Below are 22434 nucleotides of genomic sequence, written 5' to 3' on the forward strand. Positions count from 1 at the left end.
TCGCGGTCGCGTGTGCAAGCGGAGCTCTAAGTGAAGCTAAGGCTGGGAGTGCGTGTGCAAGGCTGGGCTGGAACCCAGGGCCGCACCCATGCCAGCCACTGAGCTTCTCCATGGCGCTGCATTCCCAGCACTAAAGCAGCTCCTACCAATATCGGATGGAGACGAATCCACAGGGATGTGCAAGGCAGCGTGAGGGTGGCCAGGCTGGCCCACAGCCCTGGGTGCAGGTGGTCACCTCCCTGGCTGGCAGAAAGTTTAGGAAGCGCTGTGGGGCCTGGTGCAGGGTGGATGCTTGTTCAACAGGTGGCTTCCTAGGTCCCCATCCTGGAACGCTTAGCACTTTCTCTGCTGCAGAAGCTTTTTATTTTTTCCCTGTTATCTCTTGCCTATAAACCTGTGAGGTCCTCATTTTGCACAAGAGAAAAAAAAGGCACCCAGAGTAGGTTACCGGTTAATAAATGACAGACTCAGTTTAAACCTGAGGTTAGACCGGAGGCTGGTCTGACTGCAGGGTCAGAACTGCAAACCCAGGGGACCTTATTACCTTTAGTCCCTTAGAGAATGACTCCCTGGCGTAGGGTGCTACAGCCTGTACTCCACTGAACGCCCTGGGGTGTAGCTCAGAACCAGGAGATATTTCCAAAACTATTAAAACCCTTCTCTTCTCTTTCTGGTGGTCCAGAGAAGGGGCAGGAGTAGAAGTGGTGGCATTTTTTTTTTAAGTAAGACACAGTTCATTTGTTTGGTCATTCAATCAATCAAAAGTCTGTGATCTCTGCTCTATGCCCTGCCCTGAACTGGGACTGTAGACACAAAGGTGGGTGGGACCTGATGTTTGCTCTCCCAGGGCCCCGTGACCCAACCTGCTGGCTGGAACGTGCCCTTGGTGGAGGAAGGGCAGCTGCAGGTCCCTTGGGCAGGGTGAGCTCTGGAAGAACCCGGGTTCTGTCCCAAAGGATGCTACCCTGTTGAGTCCTCCTGCAAGGTCTTGGTTCAATTTGTTTCAGCTCCAAAACTCAGCTCACCTAACCACTGATTGTCAGTGCTAAAAGGACCTGGAGAAATAAGCCATGCCCAGAGCCCTTGAATTTCATGGAGCAACTCACAAAAGCCCTGGGAAGCTTTTAAGATCCATGATGCCAGTAGCCCCCTCCTGGAGTCCAGATGCATCAGTCTGCAGCGGCCCCAGGAGCATGTGTATTTGCTTAGCTTTGTGGTGGCCCTGGTACCCATTCCACCGTGGCAGTTCCCAGCCTTGGCTGCCTCTGAGGAGCCCCTGAGGGCTTAAAACACATTGATACCCAGGCCTCATCCCTGGAGAGTCTGACTGGAGTTTAGAAAACCATCACTGCCACCCCACTAGGCAGCAGGGGCAGATGCCCAACCACAAGGTGTCGGAGCCTTGCAGCTGGCCTTGTTCAAGGACCTGGGGGGATAAGAGCAGAAGAAAAGAGGAAAAGGGAGGCACAGATCAAAAGGTGGCTTCGATGGTCTAGGAAATCAAGAAGACCTCATGAGAAGTTCCTACGGAATTCAATTCTCAGTTTCCTGAGGCTTATGTCTCTTTTGTTTTTAAATGTTTTTTTTTTTTTTTTGCTTTCTATAATAACGATTAGTTCAAATAACAATTAAAAGAGTATAGGAGACTCTCATAAGTAATAATAACAAACTGGGTGTAGTGGTGCATGCCTGTAATCCCAACACTCTGGAGGCTGAGGCAGGGGGATCACTTCGAGTTCAAGGGCAACCTGGGCTACATAGTAAGTTCAAGACTCTTGTCCTAAAAAAAGGCAAAACCAAAACAGAACAAAATGAAGTAAAACAAACCAAAGCTATAATAATCACGAACTTAGCATACATATATTGTACAGCCATATTCTATGTTTCATGTATTCTATAAATATGATTTATAAATTAATATATAGTCTGTAATATATAATCCTAGCATGTGATGTTAGGATCTGTTTTTGCTTTGTCTCTTTAGTTTTTAAGGAGCACTCAAGAAGAGCTTGTTTTTCTGGTGGTTAAAAACTGGAGTACTAAAAACTCTTAGGCAGATTTGGGAGGGTGTGAGAGGAGCAGAAGTGGTACCCAGGAGCAGAAGTGGTACCCAGCTCCTGCTGAGGGTTCACACATCCTTCCCTGGGTGCCCTGGCCCTCCCAGGGCCAGGAACTGTCATCTGCACTTGGCAGCCCCGACCCCACACACTCACACACACATTTCACCCCACACCTGCCAGGTTACCAGCACGATTTTATTATCAGAGTGTAAAAGCATTCCCCTCCCCATGTCTCCAAATTCTAGGGGAAGTCAGCAGCAGGGACTAGGAAAGTGCCTGCGCTGGCCTGGCCCCACGACTGGCTGGCGTGGTTCGGCCCCTATTGCTGGCCTCATCCCTCATCTCCTGTGTCCTGTGGCCTCAGCTGCCCTTCTCCCCTGTGGGCTGAGGCTGGGCCATTAGGCAAAGGCTGTCCCTCCAGAGGCGATATGTGAGGACAGCAGTGACCGTGAGCCAGGCCAGGTAGGGCAGCAGCAGCAGGGCAGCCAGCTTGTTGATGGGATGCCAGACCAGCACCATGCTCACCACCAGTCCGTAGAGCAGAAGCAGCGTTAGCAGGGCCTGGGCAGAGGGGCGGGGTCAGCACATTGCTTGGGAGCCAGGCACCCTACCTTTCTGTGGCCCCTGTGTTCAGTGCACCCCAGGAGCCCTGGGGAGTCTGACCTCAGCTATCTGCTTCCAGGCTGGTAGGCTCCCCTCCTCCCACATTCCCTCCAGTACTGAGCTCCCGGAGCCTCACCAGCCCAGGGTTGGCAGCCTCTAGGAAGAGCATCAGGACCACCCAGCTGATGGGCAGCTGGAAAGCGTAGAGGCCAAGGGGCAGGGCCAGGCGCCACTTAAAGCCCCCTCCTAGGTCCTTCCATACCAGGTAGGAGGCGTAGCTGGGAAGAGAAGGTGGCAGAAACACAGTGGAGTGGGTCCTCAGGTTCCTGGAAGGGGCTCTCTGGAGCACGGATGTGGGAAAGCTGCTGTGGGCATTCTTTGAGACCCAGGGGCTAGGGGAGGGGTGAACGAGGCAAGGGACAATGAGGAGGTAGAGGAACAGGGCTGGTTGGAATCCTTGGCAGGCAGAGGCTTCTGTCTTGGGGACCCCCGTCCCTTGGAGAGGCAAGGTGGGGTGCATCCGCTGGAAGAGCTTGGCCTTGGGGAAACTCACGTCTTCTCTAGTGGGTGGCAGGGCCGCGTGTGAGGACAGCGTGCTCACCCCATGAGGGAGTAGATAGTGGTCCACACCAGCAGGACGGTCTTGTAGGGTGGGCACCAGGACAGGGTCCTCAAGCCCTTGCACCAGTCAGTCACTGAATAGCGAGTGAACAACCAGAACAAGATGGGCCCCAGGTGAGGCAGGCTCACAAAGAAGGCCCCTTGGGGCTGCATTGGCCTCAAGGGGGCAGAACCTGGGGAGCAGAGAGCATGGTGACCACGGGCCTTCCCGGAGCCCTTGCCCCGAGTCTCCGTGTCTGCCTTCACTTCTGATGTGATGCTGCCCCCCAGCCATAGCACCTCTTAGGAGGCTGTCATTGAGTCCTCCCTGCCACCTGCCGCCTTGGGCCCAGCCCCAGTCCTGCCCCTCTGAATCACATCCATCCCAGCCCATTTTCTGGCTTCCCCACACCAGTCATTTGACACCTGGGTCACACTGTCCAATATCAGCAATTGCTTCTCAGTTAAACCTTCCTGTCCTCTCTAGGAATCTGAGTCTGGGGGGTCAGGTCAGGGAGTTACCCTGTTTTTGACCTCCCCCAGTGGGCTACACCTGGGTAGGTACCTAACAGGTGCTGGTGGAGGACACTGTCTTACCTCTGCTGACGGTGGAAGGTCCATATTCTGAAGGCAGGAGCCAGAGATTCCTGGCCTTTTCAGTCACCAGAGGGCCGGCCCATCTGCTCAGGCTTATCTCACTAGACCACACTGGCATGCTCTCGGGCCCACCCAGGTAGATCTGCCCAAATGCCCAACAGCCAACCGCCACCGCCACCGCCACCGTGAGGATCCCCTTCTCTGGAGCCTTAGCTCATGTCTGCTCCTGGAACATAAGGAATGTGGTCCCTCTATACTTCCTTATTTCTGGAGGGTCAGGCTGTAGACCCACGCATCTAAACTTCTCATGGCCAGATTCTCCAGGAAACATCCATTTGGCCTTTCGTTATAAAGCTGCCTTGCTTATTTGCATGTTGCTTTATTTGCATATCATTAGCATGTGGGGTATGTAGAGACTCTCTTCCAATCAAAGGGCTGTCCTTTCATCTCATGCTTATTTGCATGTTGCTTTATTTGCATATCATTAGCATGTGGGGTAATGTAGAGACTCTCCTCCAATCAAAGGGCTGTCCTTTCATCTCATGCTTATTTGCTCTTGATGCGGCAAGATATGATCAAAAATGTGGTGAACGTTGGCCTTAAAATCCCCTCAGTATTCTCCTTATCCACAGTTTCTGCCACTTTCTGAAGAAATCTTGAAAGTCCTCTTCCTTGAGTTTTTTTACTTATGCTGTTGTGGCTGCCTCAGTACCCCAAATCTACTCGGAATGTTTACCTTGCATGGTCATTTTGACCTTGGGGGAGAGCCAGCAGTGGCGTGGCATCCGACCTGGTGAATTAGTTGGATGAGGACACAGCGTCATGGTTTTACAAGGCTGCTTTCCGGTTGGTGGCATTTGGCAGCCACATCCACTGTAACAGTGATCACACCTTGTAAAGATACCAGAGAAGACTCTGGAGCTGCTTCAAGAAGTGGCAAGGACAATGGGGTAAGTGTACTGACAGTGAGGGGGAGTGCTTTTTTGGGGGGGAAGAGGTTAACGGCAATGAGTCTTTTACTTTGAAAACAATTTTTTCTATTTTTTAAAAGTCACCATACTTTTTTCTATCACCTTTTGTATTTCACCTTTCTCCCTACGATGGGATTTGAAGATAAAATTTGATTATTTGCAATGTTCTGGACTGCTTGCTCAATCCATCCCTTCCTGTCAAGGGTCAAGGACACTTGTCCTGGGTCATCTTTCCATGTATCCTTGGCTCCTCACTGTCCTTTGTCTTCTGCCATCCTATGTCTCTGTACTTCCTTTTCCTATTTTTCTGTCCAGTGCTGGAGGTTCCCTGCCCTCACCCTCCTTCTCCTGTCCCCAGGCCTCGAATGCTCTTACCCCCAGCAGAGCGCCTCCCAGGCTGGCGCCTGATGTTCCAGGGGGTGTGGAGGGCAGGAGAGGGGGTGCGGTGAGGAAGACGGTGGGGCAGGGCTCCTCGCTGGCCTGCCTGTCTCAGATGCCAAGAGCAGTGATGTACTGGGGAGTCCAGGTCGGGGCTTATATGGCCCCAAAAGTTCCTCTCCATGGGGGCTCCCCCAGTCTGAAAGATTCTTATTCATTTAGTTTTTTCAGTGCTAGTGACTGAACCTCATGCTTTCTAGGCAGTGCTCTAGCCCTCAGCTATACCCTCCCCCAGCTGGGTCCCTCCTGATCCTGGTCATTGGAGGAGCTCTTGATGGAGAAGTTGAGGGACTGGCCTTGGGACATCCAGGCCTTAGATGGCAGCTCAGCCCCAGCTACAGCTCTGTGCCCATGGAGGTGGCAGGGCTTTCAGATCTCTCCAGAGACTTTCTGTAACTATAACTATCCCTGAATGAGGTAAGCATCAGCTCCAGATATGGACCCATGACCCATGAGCATAGACCTTGGTTATGGCCTTCCCTTTGGCATCGGCCTGCCTGGCTTGGGATTTGTGCTTGGCACATGTCCCACAACCCCTAGGACTTTATGACTCAGAGACAGCAGAGGTGAGTGGGGAGCCTGGGGAGCGGAGGCCTGGCAGAGTCCTTCCTCCCGGCTGCCCTGAAGGGAGGTGGGAAAGACAGTCCCTAGCTGTTGGCAGAGCCAGCCTCCTGCGGGGTGCAGACCAGCACCTCCTCTCTTTGCTCCCTGTCACAGTTCTGGGCACCTTTTCCTGCTTGTACTTTATCCACTGGGGTCTCTTTCTCCGTCGGTTACTTTCCACCTGTTCCTTTGTGACAGCTCTATAATTTGGGGACCTGTCTGCCCTATCCTCTCCCCTTTACCCAGGAAGGGATAGAGGGCAGGGATGCCGTCAGAAGTACAAGAGGCTAGAGAATCATTAGCTGGGACTTAACCAGAGGAAGTTACTTCTTATCTTTTTAAAATTGTATTTTATTTTTTGCTCGACATGCAATTGAACGTATGTATGGGGTGCAATGTGATGTTTATATATCATAACAGCCAAATGGTAGAAACAAGCATACCCATCACATGTAATATGTGTCATTTCTTAGTAGAGAAATTCCAGGTCCTTCTGCTAGCTGTTTTGAAACACACAATGCATTATCATCAACTATAATCACCTTACTGTGCAAAAAAAAAAAAAATGCAGAACTTGGTGCTCCTATCTGACCGTAACCTTGTACCCACCAATCTCTCCCCACCCTCTCTCCCCAGCCTCTGACACCTGTACTCCCTGGTTTATTGGCACGTTATCCACAAGATCCATGCATGGATCACCTGAGTGCCGATCAATAGATGAGTGGATAAAGAATGTCATACACACACACACACACACACACACATACGATAGAATACCAGCCAACCTTGGAAATGCAGGAAATCCTGCTATTTGTGGCATGTGAACTGAGCTAGGAAATACCACATGACTGCACACATGCAGACTGTGAGCACCAGCTCTCTTGAGGCAGAGGGAGCACTGCGGAAGTTGCCTGTTTGCAGTGGGAAGTGCAAACTGCAAACTTCAGAGTTCATCTTGGTGATAACAGTCCTGTGTGACAGGCACTTTCCCTTTAGCGGTTCAATAAATGACACTACTAGTCCATCCAAGGTAGATGTTGTTACCTGCACTTCCCAGACAAGGAGATTGAGGCTGACCGGGGTTAAGTAGGAAGCCCAAGGTCACGGAGCCAACATGGGGTCACCAGGGCCATGAGTTCCTGGCCTGGATCCAGAAAACCTCTTCCTTTCTTTGAGTGGGTGACACAGGTCCCTCCGGAGCAGCTGCTGTGAATTCAGGTGCACCAGGGGCTGAGGAGAGGACAGATGGGCAAAACCCCTTACCCCTTGGTGCTTTCATTCTTCTGTGTCATCTCTCTGGGCAGAGTTCCTAAGGGTCCCTGCTGGCAACCAGCCCCAAACTTTATCTCTCTCTGCAAGAAGCAGTATCCCTGGCTGTGTGGTGGAAGGGGCAGAGGATGGGGGCCAGAGGCTACCTGGTGCCTGCTTGAATTCCTATGCAGGAGGCCGATGCAACTCAGTGTTAACTTAGCTCTCAGGACGGGTTGCATTAGATTAGTAGCCCCCAACCCACTCCTACAGAAAAAAACCCTGCTTTTTAAGTAAGACCCTAGGGGACTCCTGCTCAAGTCATAGAGCTCTGGCTAAGGTTCTCACCTTTCGCCTTCTACCGTTTGCATAGATCTGCTGGGGCCCGCCGCTCACCAGCAGGGGGCGCTGGAGGCAGAGTGTCAAGGTGCAGCGCTGTCTCCGAGATGTCTCCCTTCGGCTTTGGCCCCTTGCAGCTCCACGCTGATAAGTTCACTGCCTTCCGAGATCCTCAGCTACTCCTCTATCCAGCTGGACTTTGCCAGCAGAGAGGAACACTGGTTTCCACCCTTGTTTTGAGCGGCTTGGAGGAAGGGCTCTGCCGGGAAGCGCCAGGCCCCGCCCACCTGGCGTCCCCGCCCACCGCCACCTGCGGGCTGGCCTGGCCCCAGGGTCTGGACAACCTGTTTCTGGGAGACGGAGGAACTGCAGGTCCTGCACAAGCCAGGGGCCCCTGAAGCTTTAGACAGAAGGTGAGCACTGCCGGGGCCGAGTAGAGGACGGCACTGCTAGGGGTCCCCTGGGGCTCTGCCGGGCCTGCTAGTGTGGGGGACCCTCTATGGGAGGAGGGGAGGGCAAGGGGACATCGCAGCTGATGGGCGTGAGGGCCGGGGTATGACTTGATGTGGACATGCGTGCAGTGCTCGTGGGTGCTGCGACCAGGTGTGGACGCGTCCTTCCCAGGACTTCCTGTGCCCCGCGGTGATACCCGCAGATCTACCAGTTCTTTGGGACACCCAGGAGCACCCGGGGCTCACTGGGAGGGTGAGCGTTTAGAGGGTTGAGCGGGACTTGGCAGCAGGAGTCTGGATCTTTCTGCTGGAGAAGCAGCTGCCCAGGGGTGGCTGAGGGGTGGCCTTCTAAAGGCCTTCTCTTGGAGAGTGGCTACCAGGATGACCTGGGGCATGGGCAGGACAAGCAATGCATGGGTGATCCGGCATCAGGCGCTGGGCATGGAGTGGGGAGGCCCTGTCCTCACAGAAGGGGCTGCAGCCCCGTAGACTCCATCCAGCTCCTAAGGCCCCTTCCTCTCCTGGGTGGGGAGAACGGAATGAGTGCTCTGGCAACCTCCTGGCAGAGCTGGCCCTGGGGCCCCTGGGCTGAGCCAGAAAGAGTTAACTGGCTCAGGGTAGGTAAATGAATGGGCTCGGTGAGAGGCCCAGGGGCCCCGGAAGGGGAGAGGGACGTGACTTCACCACCCAAGGGTGGAGGGGTTTGGACTCTGGTCTTTGGAGGCCCCAGGGAGGCTGTTGCTGCAGACGCAGGATGGGTGTCCTCCTTTCTTTGCTTTTTGCTGCCCGTGCCCTGCCACCGGGCCCTGGGGCAGCAGGTGTGCGGCATCCCCCTCGGTGGAACTAGGCGGTGCCTTTAGTTCCTTTTTTTACTTTTTCTTATGTTGTTTCTTTGTCATCCAATTTCATTCCCCTTAGAGGAGAAAAAGTGGGGAGGAGGAAATGGTGGGGGGCCTCTGGACGTCCTCTCTGTCCCTGGACATCCTTCCTGTCTGCAGTGGTGGCTTAATCGTCCCCTCCATCCTCACTGAGAGACAGTTCCATGTTCTCTTCTGTGAAGTGGAGATTTAAGGGGTCCTGAAGTCAGAGGGCTGCTGCCAGACCAAACGGGGAAACCACGTGCTGTTTGAGAGTTACTGCTATTGCCACAATTGCAGTTCCAGCTACAGTTGTTACTAATGTGGGGGCTCAAAAGGAGCGGACAGGACACAAGGGGAAGCTTGCTGCTGCTGTCCACCTTGCGAGCTGTGCTGGGCCACTGCCAGCCCACCTGATTCCCTGGTATGCCGGGCAGGTGGCCTGGCAAGAGGAGGCGGGGACACCGGCTTAGGGCTGGGTTTTCAGGCAAATGCCAAACTTCCCTTTCCTGTGCACGTTTCCAGCACGGCCACAAGAGAAACAAGGTCCTGCATCGGAGCTCAGTCCTGAGGTATGAAAGAGCTTCTGCCCCAAGTCAGGAGGAACAGGGAAGGGGTGGAGTTTCCTTGGCTGAGGGAGGAAGGGAGATGGGTACCTGTCGTGTGCAGCCCCTGGCAAATCCACCAGAGGAGCTCCAAGGGGGCAATGTCTCCTAGGACTCAGCCACCAGCCAGTGAATTCCCTCAGCAGCGCTGGGGAGCTAAGTGAGACGTCATTTTTGGCAGGACTGAACTTCTGTGGTGCCTGATACACAGGATGTGCGTGGGAGTGGGGGAGCCACAGGCTATAGGGGGACTCAGGAGCTGGCCAGGATGGCAGAGCAGAGCCTGAAGGAGCAGTGGGTGGAGCTGGTCTAGCTGCTGTGCTGGGGTGGGGGTGGGGGTCCAGGTGGGTGACCGGGCAGGGCGTGGAGGTGGGGAGGCAGAGAGCAGATGGGGTCTCGGATCCCCAAGGGGCCGGAAGTGGGTTCAGGAAGAGCGGCAGGCCTGAGGCCTGGGGGGTGGGGGGCAGTCTCAGTGCCCGCGGGCCAGGTAGCCCCAGGTAACCAGGCGCCCTGTGGGTGCTCACAGTGCCTCTGCCCTGCTTCACTCCTGTAGGCCTTTGTTTTTCTTTCTTTTATTGCTTCTACTTTTAACTTTTGTCATTCACGTTGCATTGTGTGCCTCAGAGCAGGAGGGTTGTAAATAAGCACACTTGGATGAGGCCCTTTATTATCTAGTGCTTTTCCCACGACCTCACCTCACCCCGGTCTCCAGGGAGGTATATCCCTTCTGCTTTTAAGAACTTCCCAAAACAATGGTAAAGTGTTTAAAGTACAGGGTCGGTGTGAAAAATTCAAGGAATACAAAAAAAAAAAAAAAAAAAAAAAAAAAAGCTCAAGGAAATTGAGTCCTTGTTCATGTCTTTGCCCTCTCAGTCTTTTATTTATTATTATTATTATTATTATTATTATTATTATTTTGGTACTGGGGATTGAACTCATGACCTAGTGCTTGCCAGTCAGCACTTGTGCTGCTGAGCTAAATCCCAGGCCCCCTCTCAGTCTTTTAATTGTGACCATTGGGATGGTCTGGGGGTGGACGGTTCCAGATCAGCCCTGAGTAAGACAGAAGCTGCTAAAACAGGTGGCGCTTGACACACAGCAAGTCCCAGTCAAGATGTGTCATATGTGTGAGTAAAATACTCGGGGATGTGAAAGACTTGGTGTGAAAAGAGAACGGAAAATATCTCCTTAATAACTGCACTGGTGGCCTGCTGAAGTAGCCTTTGGGTTAAATAGAGAGATTATTAATGTCCCTGTTGCTTTTATTCTTTCATGCGGCCACTACGAAAATTTCAATCACATATTTAGCTTGTGTTGATTTTGATCCCATCCCAGGATGCCAGACCTTTTTCTGCACACTGACATACACACACGTGCCGTCCACACCTGCACACACCCAGTGAACCTCTACCTGTGCTGGATTTGAATGTTCGGTATCTTTTTATTTGTGGTGCTGGGGATTGGACTCAGGGCTTCTCACAGGCCAGCGTGTCCTCCACCACTGAGCTACCCTCCCGGTCTGTGCCTTTTCCTTACGTTAGTGTGATCAGGGGTTTCTAAGTTTTTTTTTTCACATACTGACTGCTGCAGTGGTTCTTGTGGGTAAAAGTAGATGTTTTCACGGAAGAAGAAACTGAGGCACTTTAAGCAACATGACGAGCTTCCCCAGCCTCAGTGATCAAGGTGGCTTTGCGCTCACGTCCTCTGATTCCAAACCCAAGTTCTTTCTGCTGCCTCAGTTTATACCGATGAGGTGTGTGAAATCATGGGTGTTAGGGCTTGGGTCTAGATGTCCCCCAAAGCCTCATGCTTTGGGTGATAGGTGGGGCTTTTTCACAGTATGGGAATCTAGAGTGTGTGGTGCTGGAACTGATTCTTGGCACAATGCTAGGCCCAAGGGCCACTAGGATTAATGGTGTGAGTGCTACCTGCCCTGAGAAGCCTGGATGGATACAAGGGATAGAAAGAGCTGTGGTCATTCCTGCAGCCACCTGGAAGCCAAGTCTTGGTCTCCGTGGCTTAAGGCTTAGGCTGGTCCTCACCCCTTCTTTCCCCCAGGCCCTTGACCTTAGCCGGCCCCGGTGCAGGATATCCAGCAACCTTGAGTGACCAGGAGGATGTGTCCCCCAGAGAGTGCCCTCCAATCCCCCCAGTTCCTCCTGCTGGTGGGGATCCCTGTGGTCAGTACCCTGCTTCTGGTTCAGTGTCTCCGGTGGCACTGTCCCCGCTGGCTGCTGGGGCCCTGCTGGAAGCCGGACAGCCACGAGGAGCCAGAGCCCCCGTCCTCTCCACCACCGGAATTCGAGGTGCCAGGGCATTGTGTGCCTGCCACCCTGCCGGAGATAGCTGCCTTCTACCAGGAGCTGCACACGCCCACTCAGGGCCACACTGTCACCCGCCAGCTGATGAACAAACTGCTGGTGTTCTCGGCCCGCGAGGTGGATCACCGTGGGGGCTGCCTGCTGCTGCAGGACACAGGCATCTCCCTACTTATTCCGCCAGGTAATGGCCCACAGGGTCCAGACCGTGTCCCGGGACGACTGTGCCTGAGGGGGCAGCCCGGACTGCACCTGCAGTCTTCACACCGAGCCACAGTCCAGCCCTCTTAAAATTTTTATTTCGAGGGTCTCCCTAACCTACTGAGTTGCCTAGGCTGGGCTCGAACTCGCCATCTTTCTGCCTCAGCCTTCCAGAGTGCTTGGATTGCAGGATGCACCAGCACATCTGGCCCTTAGGCGTCTGTATAATTTTGAAGATTATTGCTATTTCTAGTATAACTTTGCTGACCCCCAGGATGGACATACAATGGATATTTTAGGACAACTTTCTGGCAGGTGGAGTTAAAGGAGTTTGTTCTAAGGACTTGGTGTGCTCTGCCAATTCTCCAATAGAATAAGAGAGCAGGGTTTACAAATTCACCCCCTGGAAGGAAGCGGGTGACTGGCTTGGGACTGCGCCCCAAGTCAGGGCATGTGGTCTTGCCCATCCACAGAGCCTTAGTGTCCAGTGGGGTACCCTCCGCCCTGGCCAGCCCTGTGCGGGCTTGGAGGATGCCTGCTGCCGGGCCCTCCCAGCTCTCTGTCTCCCTAGGTGCCGTGGCCTTGGGCCGTCAGGAGCGGGTGTCCTTGATCCTGGTGTGGGACCTGTCCGATGCCCCACTGCTGTCCCGCACCCAGGGACTGGTGAGCCCAGTGGTGGCGTGTGGCCCCCACGGAGCCTCCTTCCTGAAGCCCTGCACCCTCACGTTCAAGCACTGTGCCCAGCAGCCGGGCCACGCGCGCACTTATAGCAGTAACACGTCCCTGCTCGACGCCAAGGCCTGGCGGCCCCTGGGCCAGCCTGGGGCCCACACCTCCTTGGATGAGTGTCGCATCCAACTTTCCCACTTCAGGTATGCGTGCGCCCATCAGCCTGCCCCCAACCCCCGCCAGGTCCCCGGGGCCGCCTTGTCCTTGACTCTGCACAGAGCTGCCCCTTCGTCTGTCTGGGATGGCCCGCAAGTCCCTGGTCCCCCTGTGTCCTTCTCTGTGGCCTCTGTCCTAATGTCCACAGCAGCTTGTTCTACCCTAACCCTGCCCGGGGCTGTGTACCCCACTGCGGCCCCTCTGCCCATCTGGAACTGTCTGTCCCCTCCCCACCTGTTTCTCTTGCCAGACAGACGATTCTTGCTGGCTCTCCTCCCTGGCTGGTAGCGGCCACCTTCTCTAGTCCCTCAATGCCCATTTCTCACTAGGATCCCAAGTGCCTCCTGAAGTGCTCTAGTCCCCTTGGAGGCTGGGAAGAGCCTCCACATTCTTACCTGGCAGGAGCCCGATGATGAGGTCTTGGGGTCTCTGCCCCGTCTATCCCCACAGCCTCTACACCTGTGTGCTGGAGGCCCCAGTGGGCCAGGCTGCCCGAAAGTGGCTGCAGCTGGCCATATTCTGCTCCCCGCTGGCGCCGGGGCAGACTCACCTGCAACTTCGAGTCTACTTCCTCAACAACACACCCTGCGCCCTGCAGTGGGCAGTGACCAACGAGCAGCCCCATGGGGGGCGCCTGCGAGGGCCCTGCCAGCTCTTCGACTTCACAGGGGCCAGGGGCGACCAGTGTCTGAAACTCAAGTACATCTCTGAGGGTGAGGGGCGCTGGCTTGGGCCCGGGGAATGGGGGCTTCCCCTGCACTGTATGCAGGTCAAGAGCTCTGTTTCTTTTCTGGATTCTGGGCTGGAGCAGCCTCAATGAGACCCTCGCCTTCTGCCCCGGAGACCCAGGTCCTCTTGCTCCTCATGACGCCCACCCAAACCCTGGCCCCCTGCTAGGATGGGGTGATGCCGAGAGGAGGGGGCTGCAGGCAGCAGGAGGGAGGGAGGCTGCATGGGGAGCTGGTGTTAGTCTCCCCGCTTGGCCTCCCCTTCCTGTGGTCAGGGCCGCTGGCACTGATGTGACTGAGGACAGGTCACATGGGGCAGGGCTGCTTCTGGGTGTGGAAGACGGGTGGGAGGCTGCAGGAGGGCACGAGGGGCTGAGTGCTGTGTGCAGGGAGGGATACGTGGCATAGACGCCAGGCTGCCTGGATCTGGGGTGCCCATCCACTGGGGGCCCTCCTGCCTTTGCTAGGTCCTCGTGCCTCCCCAGCCCCTTTAAGGGCCCCTCCTGGTCTCTGTCCCTGCCCCAGGCTGGGAGAACGTGGATGACAGCAGTTGCCAGCTGGTTCCCCATCTCCACATCTGGCATGGAAAGTGCCCCTTCCGCTCCTTCTGCTTCCGGAGGAAAGCAGGTAGCGCAGGGGCCTGGTGGCCACCTCCTGCCCACCCTTCTACTCCCTGAAATCTTGATGCTCTCTGTGTCCCACCCCAGTCTTTCTGCAGGGCCCTTTGAGTCTGTGCTCTTACCCCAGGTCTTTCCCTGTCTCACTTACTCTCTCTGCAGCCAATGAGAATGAGGACTGTTCGGCACTGACCAATGAGATCATTGTCACCATGCACACCTTCCAGGATGTGAGTTATTGCTAAGGGGCAAGGAAAGGGCAGGGCCTACAGGAGTCCTGTGGTCCTAGTCGCATAACTAAGTGGGAACGATGGCATCTTCACTGCAGCCAGCCTGTTCTTGAGGGACTCAGGCCACCTGGCCTCCGAGTCACCCACTGTGACTGACTCTTGTCTGTTAGTGGGGGACCCCAGCAGGAGATTAACGGATCGCATCTTGGATTAAGCCCTTCCTCTCCCGGCCTGGGGATGGGGGTTCAGGAGACATGGGTTCTTCCTAGACTGAGTCTCTTCATTGGATGTCTCAGTGGCAGATGGGAAGAAATCTGGAGGAAAATCTTTGGGGACCACAGTAGCATCTCAATGGAAGGTGGCAGACACCCTCACACTGTCATGTGGCGATAAAGCTGGGTGGAGGAGAGGAGTGCTGTATCTCTGTCATTGGGGGGCCTTCCGCTACCCTGTGACTTCCTCCAGGACTTCTGGTAGCTTAGGACACCCCCTCCTGTTCCAGTTCTCAAAGTGGGCAAACTCAGGACAGAACATAGGAGCCTGGGGTCAGAGGAGAGGGTAGAGGCGTGAGGTGGTATCTCCTGGTAACGTGACTTGGGGTGACGGGCCAGAGAGACATAGGAGGGTGACCCCTGGCTTCTTACTTTAGGGAGTGTCTTGTGACCCCTCGTGTGTTTCCTGTCCCCCTGCTGACTCAGGGCTTGGAGACCAAATACATGGAAATCCTCAGGTTCCAGGCATCAGAGGAGGAGTCCTGGGCAGCGCCACCCCCTGTCTCCCAGCCACCCTCCTGCAACAGGTGAGGCGAGGGTTGTGCTCTTGCCCTCAGGGATGCTTGGAGCTGCTGCCTTAACACCCACAGGGAAGTGCAGCGCATGGTCTGTGTGTGTGTGTGTGTGTGTGTGTGTGTGTGTGAGAGAGAGAGAGAGAGAGAGAGAGAGAGAGAGAGAGAGAGGGAAGCAGACTCAAGTCCCTCTAAGGACACCTTTCCCCCTCAGGCTGCCACCAGAGCTCTTTGAGCAGCTGCGGATGCTGCTGGAGCCACACAGCATCACAGGGAATGACTGGCGTCGGCTGGCCTCCCACCTGGGCCTGTGTGCCATGAAAATTCGGTAAGAAGGGGAGACGTGTGGACGGCTGGACATGGGGCTGGGATGGGTGGAACTGGACCACAGCAAAGGAATGGCTTTAAAGTCTAGAATGGCTCCTCCCACCCCGCTCCTCCCTGCAGGGCAGTTCTTCCTGTAATGCCCATGCTCTCAGGACCTAGAGCGAGGCCTGACTGTTCGTAGGTGCACCATGCATATTTAACAGTGGATCCATCACCATGCAAGGCCACCAGGGAGTGGGAGCCTCGTGTGGCCTGGGGACCGAACAGCAGGTTACAGATACTATGGGCAAAGTTTGTATCCGGGTGCCCGGTGCATGTTATGGGAAGTTAACAGGCAGTTGTTAGCTATGGCCCTTGCCAAGGAACTCACAAAGAAATCACAGGAGAAGAGTTGTGAGCTTGCTTGCAGGCTCTGAGTGCTACGATCAGGGAAGACTTCACCCATGAGAAGGTCTAGGCTGGACCTTGGACTCAGGGTGGACTGAGAAACCTGCGCTGTCCTGTTGAGCACTGGGGTATAAGAAGAATGAAGTTCACTTCCAGATCCCAGGAGCTCAGAATCTATGCAGGAAGGGTACAGAGATCTTAGAAGCCAAGGCAAGTGCTCCTTGTGGCTTCTTGTATGTATCCAGCATTGCACGCGTGCTGGAAGGAGCACGTAGGAGCGGAAGCAGGGATCGCTGAGCTATGGCTGGACGGTGCAGTGCAGCCTTTTCCTAAGAGCCAGGGATGAGAAAGGCTTTGGGGAGGTGGTGATGGGAAGGAGAATAAAGCCTTTCTGTCTTGGGGGAGCTGCAGAGGTTGTGGGTGCAGTGTGTGCATGAGAAACAGGGAAGGACCAGTGTGAAGTCCTGGGTGAGGCTGGAGGGTGTTTGGATGGGAGGAGACAGATCCTCTCCTGTCTGGTTTCTAAAGGAAGCTGAGGTCTAGAGAGACAGGGCCCAAGGAGGGGGCGGTGAGTCACCACGTCAGGACAGTCGGAGTTTCTGGCTACCTTAAGTCCCCTGGAAGGGTGGTGTCACCCACTGACCCTCAAACCACTAGCTCCTCTGTGTTCACTAAGGTACCTGTCGTGCCAGCGCAGCCCTGCAGCAGCCATCCTGGAGCTCTTTGAGGAGCAGAACGGCAGCCTGCTGGAGCTGCACTGCCTCATGACCTCCATGGAGCGACTGGACTGTGCCTCGGTCATCCAGAGCTACCTCAGTACAACACCCCACAGCAGCCCGGCCGTGGTCCACAATCATGTCTGGGAGAACCAGCACCTGGAGCTGGATGAGAAGCTCTGAGCACCCACCAGGGTGGGTGGCCGGGGAAAAATGCGGCCACAGAACCTGCGGGCCATTCCAGGGACACCTGTGAGCCACCTCCAGGCATGCAGGTTCTCTCCTGGCCAGTAGGCGGCGTAAGAGCACAGGAGATGACCACAGCTTGGCCAGCTGCCTGGCAGCTATTTATGGACACTGGGCTTCCAGGTGGCTCCCGTGGGCTCTCCAGGTCGACTGTCTGGCCCACAGGCATTCACTGAACACTTAGTAAGTGCTAGCACTCCAGGGGCATGCTGGAGTGTTTGAGGTGGGGCATGGAGCCTGGAGTAAGCTCAGTGCTCTTTTGTCCGGTCAAGGTGACTGCAAGACAGAGCTGCGTTCTGCAGGAGGAGTTGGGAAGGGAGAGAGCTGAGCTGGGCTGCAGTGAGGAGAAGGCCCTGGGTAGGAGGTAGGGAGAGCGCCTGAGGTGGGCTGGGGAGCACGCCCAGAGGCCAGCACTAGGGAGGAGCTGAGGAGCTCTCCTGAGGCCCAGGGGCAGGGCCAGGCCAGCGCGTAGCTGGGCAGTGATCCCTGCAGCTGCAGTCTCCTCCACCTCCCTCGGTCTCTGCGCTAGCCCTGCCCTCTCTGCCATGATCTCTGTTAGAAACCATTAATGCTGAGCAGAAGCCTCCGGATCAACCTTTGTATCCCTTCATCTCCAGCTGTGTGACTTTTAAGCTTCGGACTTCAGTTTCCCGCCTCTCTTCCCTGAGACTTCTGCATCCCCGAATCCACATATTCTGTTACCCAGCACCTTAGCATCTGTTTGTCTCTACCTGGTTACTGCGCCCTCTCTTTGGCGTAATTCTCTCTGTCTGAAATCCTCCGTTGTTACTCCCAGGCAAGTGTCTCCAAACTTAGGTGATGCATTGGTGCTATCCTCACAGTGACTGAGTAGGGAGATGCTCCTTGTGGAGCAAGATTCAGTTTGGGGCCAGGAAATAAAGGAAAGGGACCGATACCTAGCAAATGCTACTGTGTGTAATGCACCATGTATGGAAGATGGGTATTGCACAGGCAGCGAAGCGTTCTGCTCAGCTCTGTTCTGCAAACAGTTCGCCTTAATTTGTCCTGGTAAACATGAAGAGTTTGTCTTTATATTTAATAAAAATATGAATGCTTATTTTTTATGAAGAACAATACTGTATAGTGCAATATGCAAATTGCCTTTGTTACTGCGTTGTGCTCAGACTGGTAGATTTGGAATTCTATCTGTGGGGATGGATTAGAGGTGGTGTTTCCGGTGTGGAAATCGTCCAGGGTGGTGAACCGGGCCCGTTATCTCCCTGTCTCTTAGGAGGAGCCTTCAGAGGTGGGTCCTTCTGTCCCACGCCTCTTCCTCTGCCCTCACTCATTTTCTCCCACCTTCTTCTTGCTCCTCACACCCCATCAAGGCTGCTGGTCACCCCAGCTTGGTGGCTCTTCCTTCTCCCCATCACATGGCTCAGGATTGTACTATGAAGTGCATCCTGCTCCCTACAGACCTGGTACTGTTTCTCCATGGTGGATGAAGGCATCTCTGCTTTCCTTCCCACCTTGGGGCAAATCATTTGAAGGTTTTCTAGTCTCCTGGGCTTGTGAATGAAGTTCCCTGAGTTCCTGAGATGGAATACAATGCCTTCCGCCCTACAGCCCATTTTCTCTGCATGGGTTCCCACGGTTGGCAAAAGGAGGCTTGGAAATCCTGGGGTAGGTGCAGGTTGTGCTATTCCTGTGGGGAGAGGGCTTCTTTTCTCAAATGAAACCCACTGGATGTGTGGATTGGCACCTAAAGCTGAGGGGGTGTGTTGCAGTGGACATCAAGAGAAATTTGTGTTCATCCCTGGCTCTTGGGCTGGTTGGAAGAGCCTCCTCCTTCTCTGGGGCTTCAGTCTCTTCACTCTGGAATGAAGTGACCATATGAAAGTTTTGGCAAGGGTCTCTTTGAGTCCACAGGTGGCATACTGGTGACCAAGGGACAGTTACCTGGGGATTTCCCTCTATGAATTGTCTTTGGATAGAACGATTGATCACTGCTATGGCCTCACTGCTAGCCCTCCTTCCCTGACAGATTCTCTACCTGCCCCCCTAAAAGAAATTCATGATTTTTGCTCTTATGCATCCCTTAGCAGCTGGGTCTATGCTGCCACCTGCCGGGTTCAGAGTCTGGGGTGGAGAGAATGAGTGGGTAGGGGGTCCTGGTCTGCAGAGACAGGGAACAGGTGTCCTCAGCATCCCTCTGACTGCTCAGGGATGCTCCTGCTAATGTCCAGAGCTGCACTGTCCTACAGAAACACAATAAAGCCCACCTGTCATTTTACATTTTCTAGTAGTCACATTACACGAGAAAATGCAAAGAGGAACAGGTGACATTCATTTGAATAATATATTTTGTTTAACCAAATGTACCCAGAATGATCACTTCCACATACAATCATTAGAAAATTAATGCCATATTTTAAATTAATTTTCATATTAAGTATCTGGCATCTATTTTACAATTACAGCACATCTCAATTTGTATGCTGCTATGGCTTCTATCTGAACTGTCCCCCAAGGCCAGGACTTGGTTCCCAGTGTGTGGCACGATGGGGAGGGGGTGGTGGGAAAAAATCAGATGCGCTGGAAGGGGATGTTGAGGTCCTGGTCCTGGAATTTTCTCTCTTTTTACATCTTGGCACCGTGAGGTAAGCAGACCTCTTCCCCCGGAGATGTACAGCATCACAGCGGCCCCAACCTCAGGCTGAAACCTCCAAAACCAAGAACAAAATTAACCCTATCTCTTTACAAGTTGTTTATTACAAGTATTTTGTCACAACCATGGAAAGCTAACACATACGCTGACTTTTCATTGGAAATATTAAATCTGTATTTAACTTGCATATATTTCTTTTTTGGCTCTTTGAGACAGAGTGTTAATGTAGCATATGCAAGCCTTGAACTTGTGGCCTTAGCCTTCTGAATGCTGGGATTAAAGGCATGTGTTACCACTTTTAGTCACCCTAAAAGTTTTTAAAAATGGAATTAGGAATCAGTTAAGATTTCAAGTTAAAAATGTTCAGTCAAACACATTTAGCTCATTGAAATAGAATGAAATAAGAATTCAGTATCTCAATGGTCCTAGCCACATTTCAAGAACTAAGTAGCTATGTGCAATTAATGAGTACAGCTAGTGGAGAGTGCATTTCTGGATTATGGATCCAGCTGGGCTGAACTTTATAGTATAGTTGATTATCCATCCATCCATCCACCTATCCATCCATCCGTCTATCCATCCATCTACCTATCCATCCATTCATCCATCCACCCATCCATTCATCTATCCACCTATCCATCTATCCATTCATCCATCCACCCATCTATCCATTCACCTATCCACCCATCCATCTATCCATCCATCCACCTATCCATCCATTCATCTATCCACCTATCCATCTATCCATTCATCCATCCACCCATCCACCCATCTATCCATTCACCTATCCACCCATCCATCTATCCGTCCATCCACCTATCCAGCCATCCACCTACCCTCCCTCCCTCCCTCCATCCATCCATCCATCCACCCATCCATTCATCTATCCACCTATCCATCTATCCATTCATCCATCCACCCATCTATCCATTCGCCTATCCACCCATCCATCTATCCATCCATCCACCTATCCATCCATTCATCTATCCACCTATCCATCTATCCATTCATCCATCCACCCATCCACCCATCTATCCATTCACCTATCCACCCATCCATCTATCCGTCCATCCACCTATCCAGCCATCCACCTACCCTCCCTCCCTCCCTCCATCCATCCATCCATCCACCCATCCATTCATCTATCCACCTATCCATCTATCCATTCATCCATCCACCCATCTATCCATTCACCTATCCACCCATCCATCTATCCATCCATCCACCTATCCATCCATTCATCTATCCACCTATCCATCTATCCATTCATCCATCCACCCATCCACCCATCTATCCATTCACCTATCCACCCATCCATCTATCCGTCCATCCACCTATCCAGCCATCCACCTACCCTCCCTCCCTCCCTCCATCCATCCATCCACCCATCCATTCATCTATCCACCTATCCATCTATCCATTCATCCATCCACCCATCTATCCATTCACCTATCCACCCATCCATCTATCCATCCATCCACCTATCCATCCATTCATCTATCCACCTATCCATCTATCCATTCATCCATCCACCCATCCACCCATCCATCCATCCATCCATCCATCCATCCATCCAACCATCCATCCATCCATCCATCCACCCACCTATCCATCCATCCATCTATCTGTCCATTCATCCATTCATCCATTCCCCCATCCATCCATCTATCCATCCACCCATCCATCCATCTATCCATTCACCTATCTACCCATACATCTACCCATCCATCCACCTATCCACCCATTCACCTACCTCTTCCTCCTTCCCTCCATCCACCCACCCATACACCCATCTATCCATTCACTTATCCATCCATCCATCCATCCATCCATCCATTCACCCATCCACCCACCCATCCACCTACCCATCCATCCATCCATCCATCCATCCATCCATCCATCTGTTAATCCATCCATCCCTCCCTTCCTCCTTCCATCTACCCTCCCTCCATCTGTCCATCTGTTCATCCATCCGTTTATCCATCCTTCTGTACATCCATCCATCCATCCACCCATTCATCTGTCCATCTGCCTATCCACCAATCCAACATTTGCTGAATTCCTACTCAGTGCTAAGCCCTGTGCAAATTGCTGATGATAAAAATTCAATGAAGAAGAGTAGTTTTGCCCTGCAGGGGCTCTTGGTGTGTTGGGAGGGAGAGGGAAGGCACATTCCTCTCATACTTCTTCACATCTGGCTTAGGAAAGACACAGAGGACAAGGTCTAGGTCACTTCTGTACAGGTGTGGCTCACACTGCAGCGCGGTATGGAGGCAGAGGCTCAGAGGCTGCTGTCCTGCTTTACCCGGCACATCAGGTGGGCTACTGGGTGCTGATGAGAGTCCATCCTGGCAGGCTGGGGATAATAGGATTTGTTGAAAGACACTGTGATCATGTGAAGGGCTGGGAAATAGATTTGAGGTACTTTTAGTGCCCCCAACTGTGTTATAGCAACAGCTCCAAGAGGGAACGCAAACCACGGTGGCTATTGCTGCCGGGCACTAGAGGCCAGGAATTTGAGTTCACTGCAGCCACACCTGCCACCACGCCAGGCCACTTTCAAGTCAGGAAGCAATGCCTTCAACGAGGAGGCCTCTGCCGCTGTCCTTGCCGGTTCGGTGGGAGCTCTGTGCACTGCCTGGTTGATCACGCTGCTCTGAATCAAATCCCATGTGGGTCACGAGGTTGTCGGAGCTCAGGTCACATGCCTGAGTCCTGGCTGGGAACAGAGCTGAAAACTGAAATTCTGACTTCAGTATTTGGGAGGGGGGACTTGTAATGTGCAAATTCCTGCACACATGGAAGCTACTCAAAGCTGAGGGGGAGGAATAACTATGACAGATGTCCGTGACTGACAGGTGTGGCTGGTGCTGTGGCCCGGGCTGCAGGGCTACACCACCAGCAGTTGCCTAGGTGGCTTCTCAGACTCTAGGATTTGAATGAACCTGAAGGTGGCGCTCATGCCACCATCCCTAGTGCGGCTCTGTAATCCA

General features: G+C 53.5%; 2 protein-coding genes across 4 annotated transcripts in view; one reads left to right on the plus strand and one right to left on the minus strand.

The window, feature by feature from the left end:
- Unc5cl (unc-5 family C-terminal like) overlaps window positions 1-17907 on the plus strand; it is a 26374-nt gene extending 8467 nt beyond the window's left edge. Inside the window, exons 2-11 of one of the 2 annotated variants that reach the window (XM_013156657.3) lie at window positions 7494-7872; window positions 9294-9340; window positions 11432-11875; window positions 12464-12764; window positions 13228-13490; window positions 14031-14132; window positions 14285-14352; window positions 15051-15151; window positions 15351-15464; window positions 16527-17907. In XM_013156657.3, the coding sequence (XP_013012111.1) occupies window positions 11491-11875; window positions 12464-12764; window positions 13228-13490; window positions 14031-14132; window positions 14285-14352; window positions 15051-15151; window positions 15351-15464; window positions 16527-16749 (1557 nt within the window). In that variant the 5' untranslated portion in view covers window positions 7494-7872; window positions 9294-9340; window positions 11432-11490 and the 3' untranslated portion in view covers window positions 16750-17907. The remainder of the gene's footprint in view (window positions 1-7493; window positions 7873-9293; window positions 9341-11431; window positions 11876-12463; window positions 12765-13227; window positions 13491-14030; window positions 14133-14284; window positions 14353-15050; window positions 15152-15350; window positions 15465-16526) is intronic. The other variant, XM_063238920.1, reaches the window with a different exon arrangement.
- Window positions 2238-4015, minus strand: Tspo2 (translocator protein 2). 2 transcript variants are annotated; one of them, XM_023566724.2, is made up of 4 exons: window positions 3861-4015; window positions 3265-3457; window positions 2800-2941; window positions 2238-2621 (listed from the first exon to the last, which is right to left on the minus strand). In XM_023566724.2, the coding sequence occupies exons 1-4, from the start codon at window positions 3976-3978 to the stop codon at window positions 2421-2423; spliced, it is 654 nt and encodes a 217-aa protein (XP_023422492.2). In that variant the 5' UTR covers window positions 3979-4015; the 3' UTR covers window positions 2238-2420. The 2 variants fall into 2 exon arrangements, with proteins under 2 accessions (XP_023422492.2, XP_063094997.1); XM_063238927.1 differs by having other exon boundaries at window positions 2800-3358; window positions 3861-3987.
- Window positions 17908-22434: the final 4527 nt, after the last annotated feature.

The sequence above is a fragment of the Cavia porcellus genome, unplaced genomic scaffold (genome assembly GCF_034190915.1).
Source record: "Cavia porcellus strain 051 isolate PalLab524CR breed Dunkin Hartley unplaced genomic scaffold, mCavPor4.1 scaffold_28, whole genome shotgun sequence".
NCBI classification, from domain to species: domain Eukaryota; kingdom Metazoa; phylum Chordata; class Mammalia; order Rodentia; family Caviidae; genus Cavia; species Cavia porcellus.

Bases quoted from the DNA above. Each gene is read 5' to 3' on its own strand.
- Tspo2 (XM_023566724.2), bottom strand. From the start codon at position 3,978: ATGCCAGTGTGGTCTAGTGAGATAAGCCTGAGCAGATGGGCCGGCCCT. The intron at 2,942-3,264 runs GTGAGCACGCTG...TTCTCTTCCCAG, and splicing joins ACTATCTACTCCCTCATGGG to CTACGCCTCCTACCTGGTAT. The intron at 2,622-2,799 runs GTGAGGCTCCGG...CCCTCTGCCCAG, and splicing joins AGGCTGCCAACCCTGGGCTG to GCCCTGCTAACGCTGCTTCT.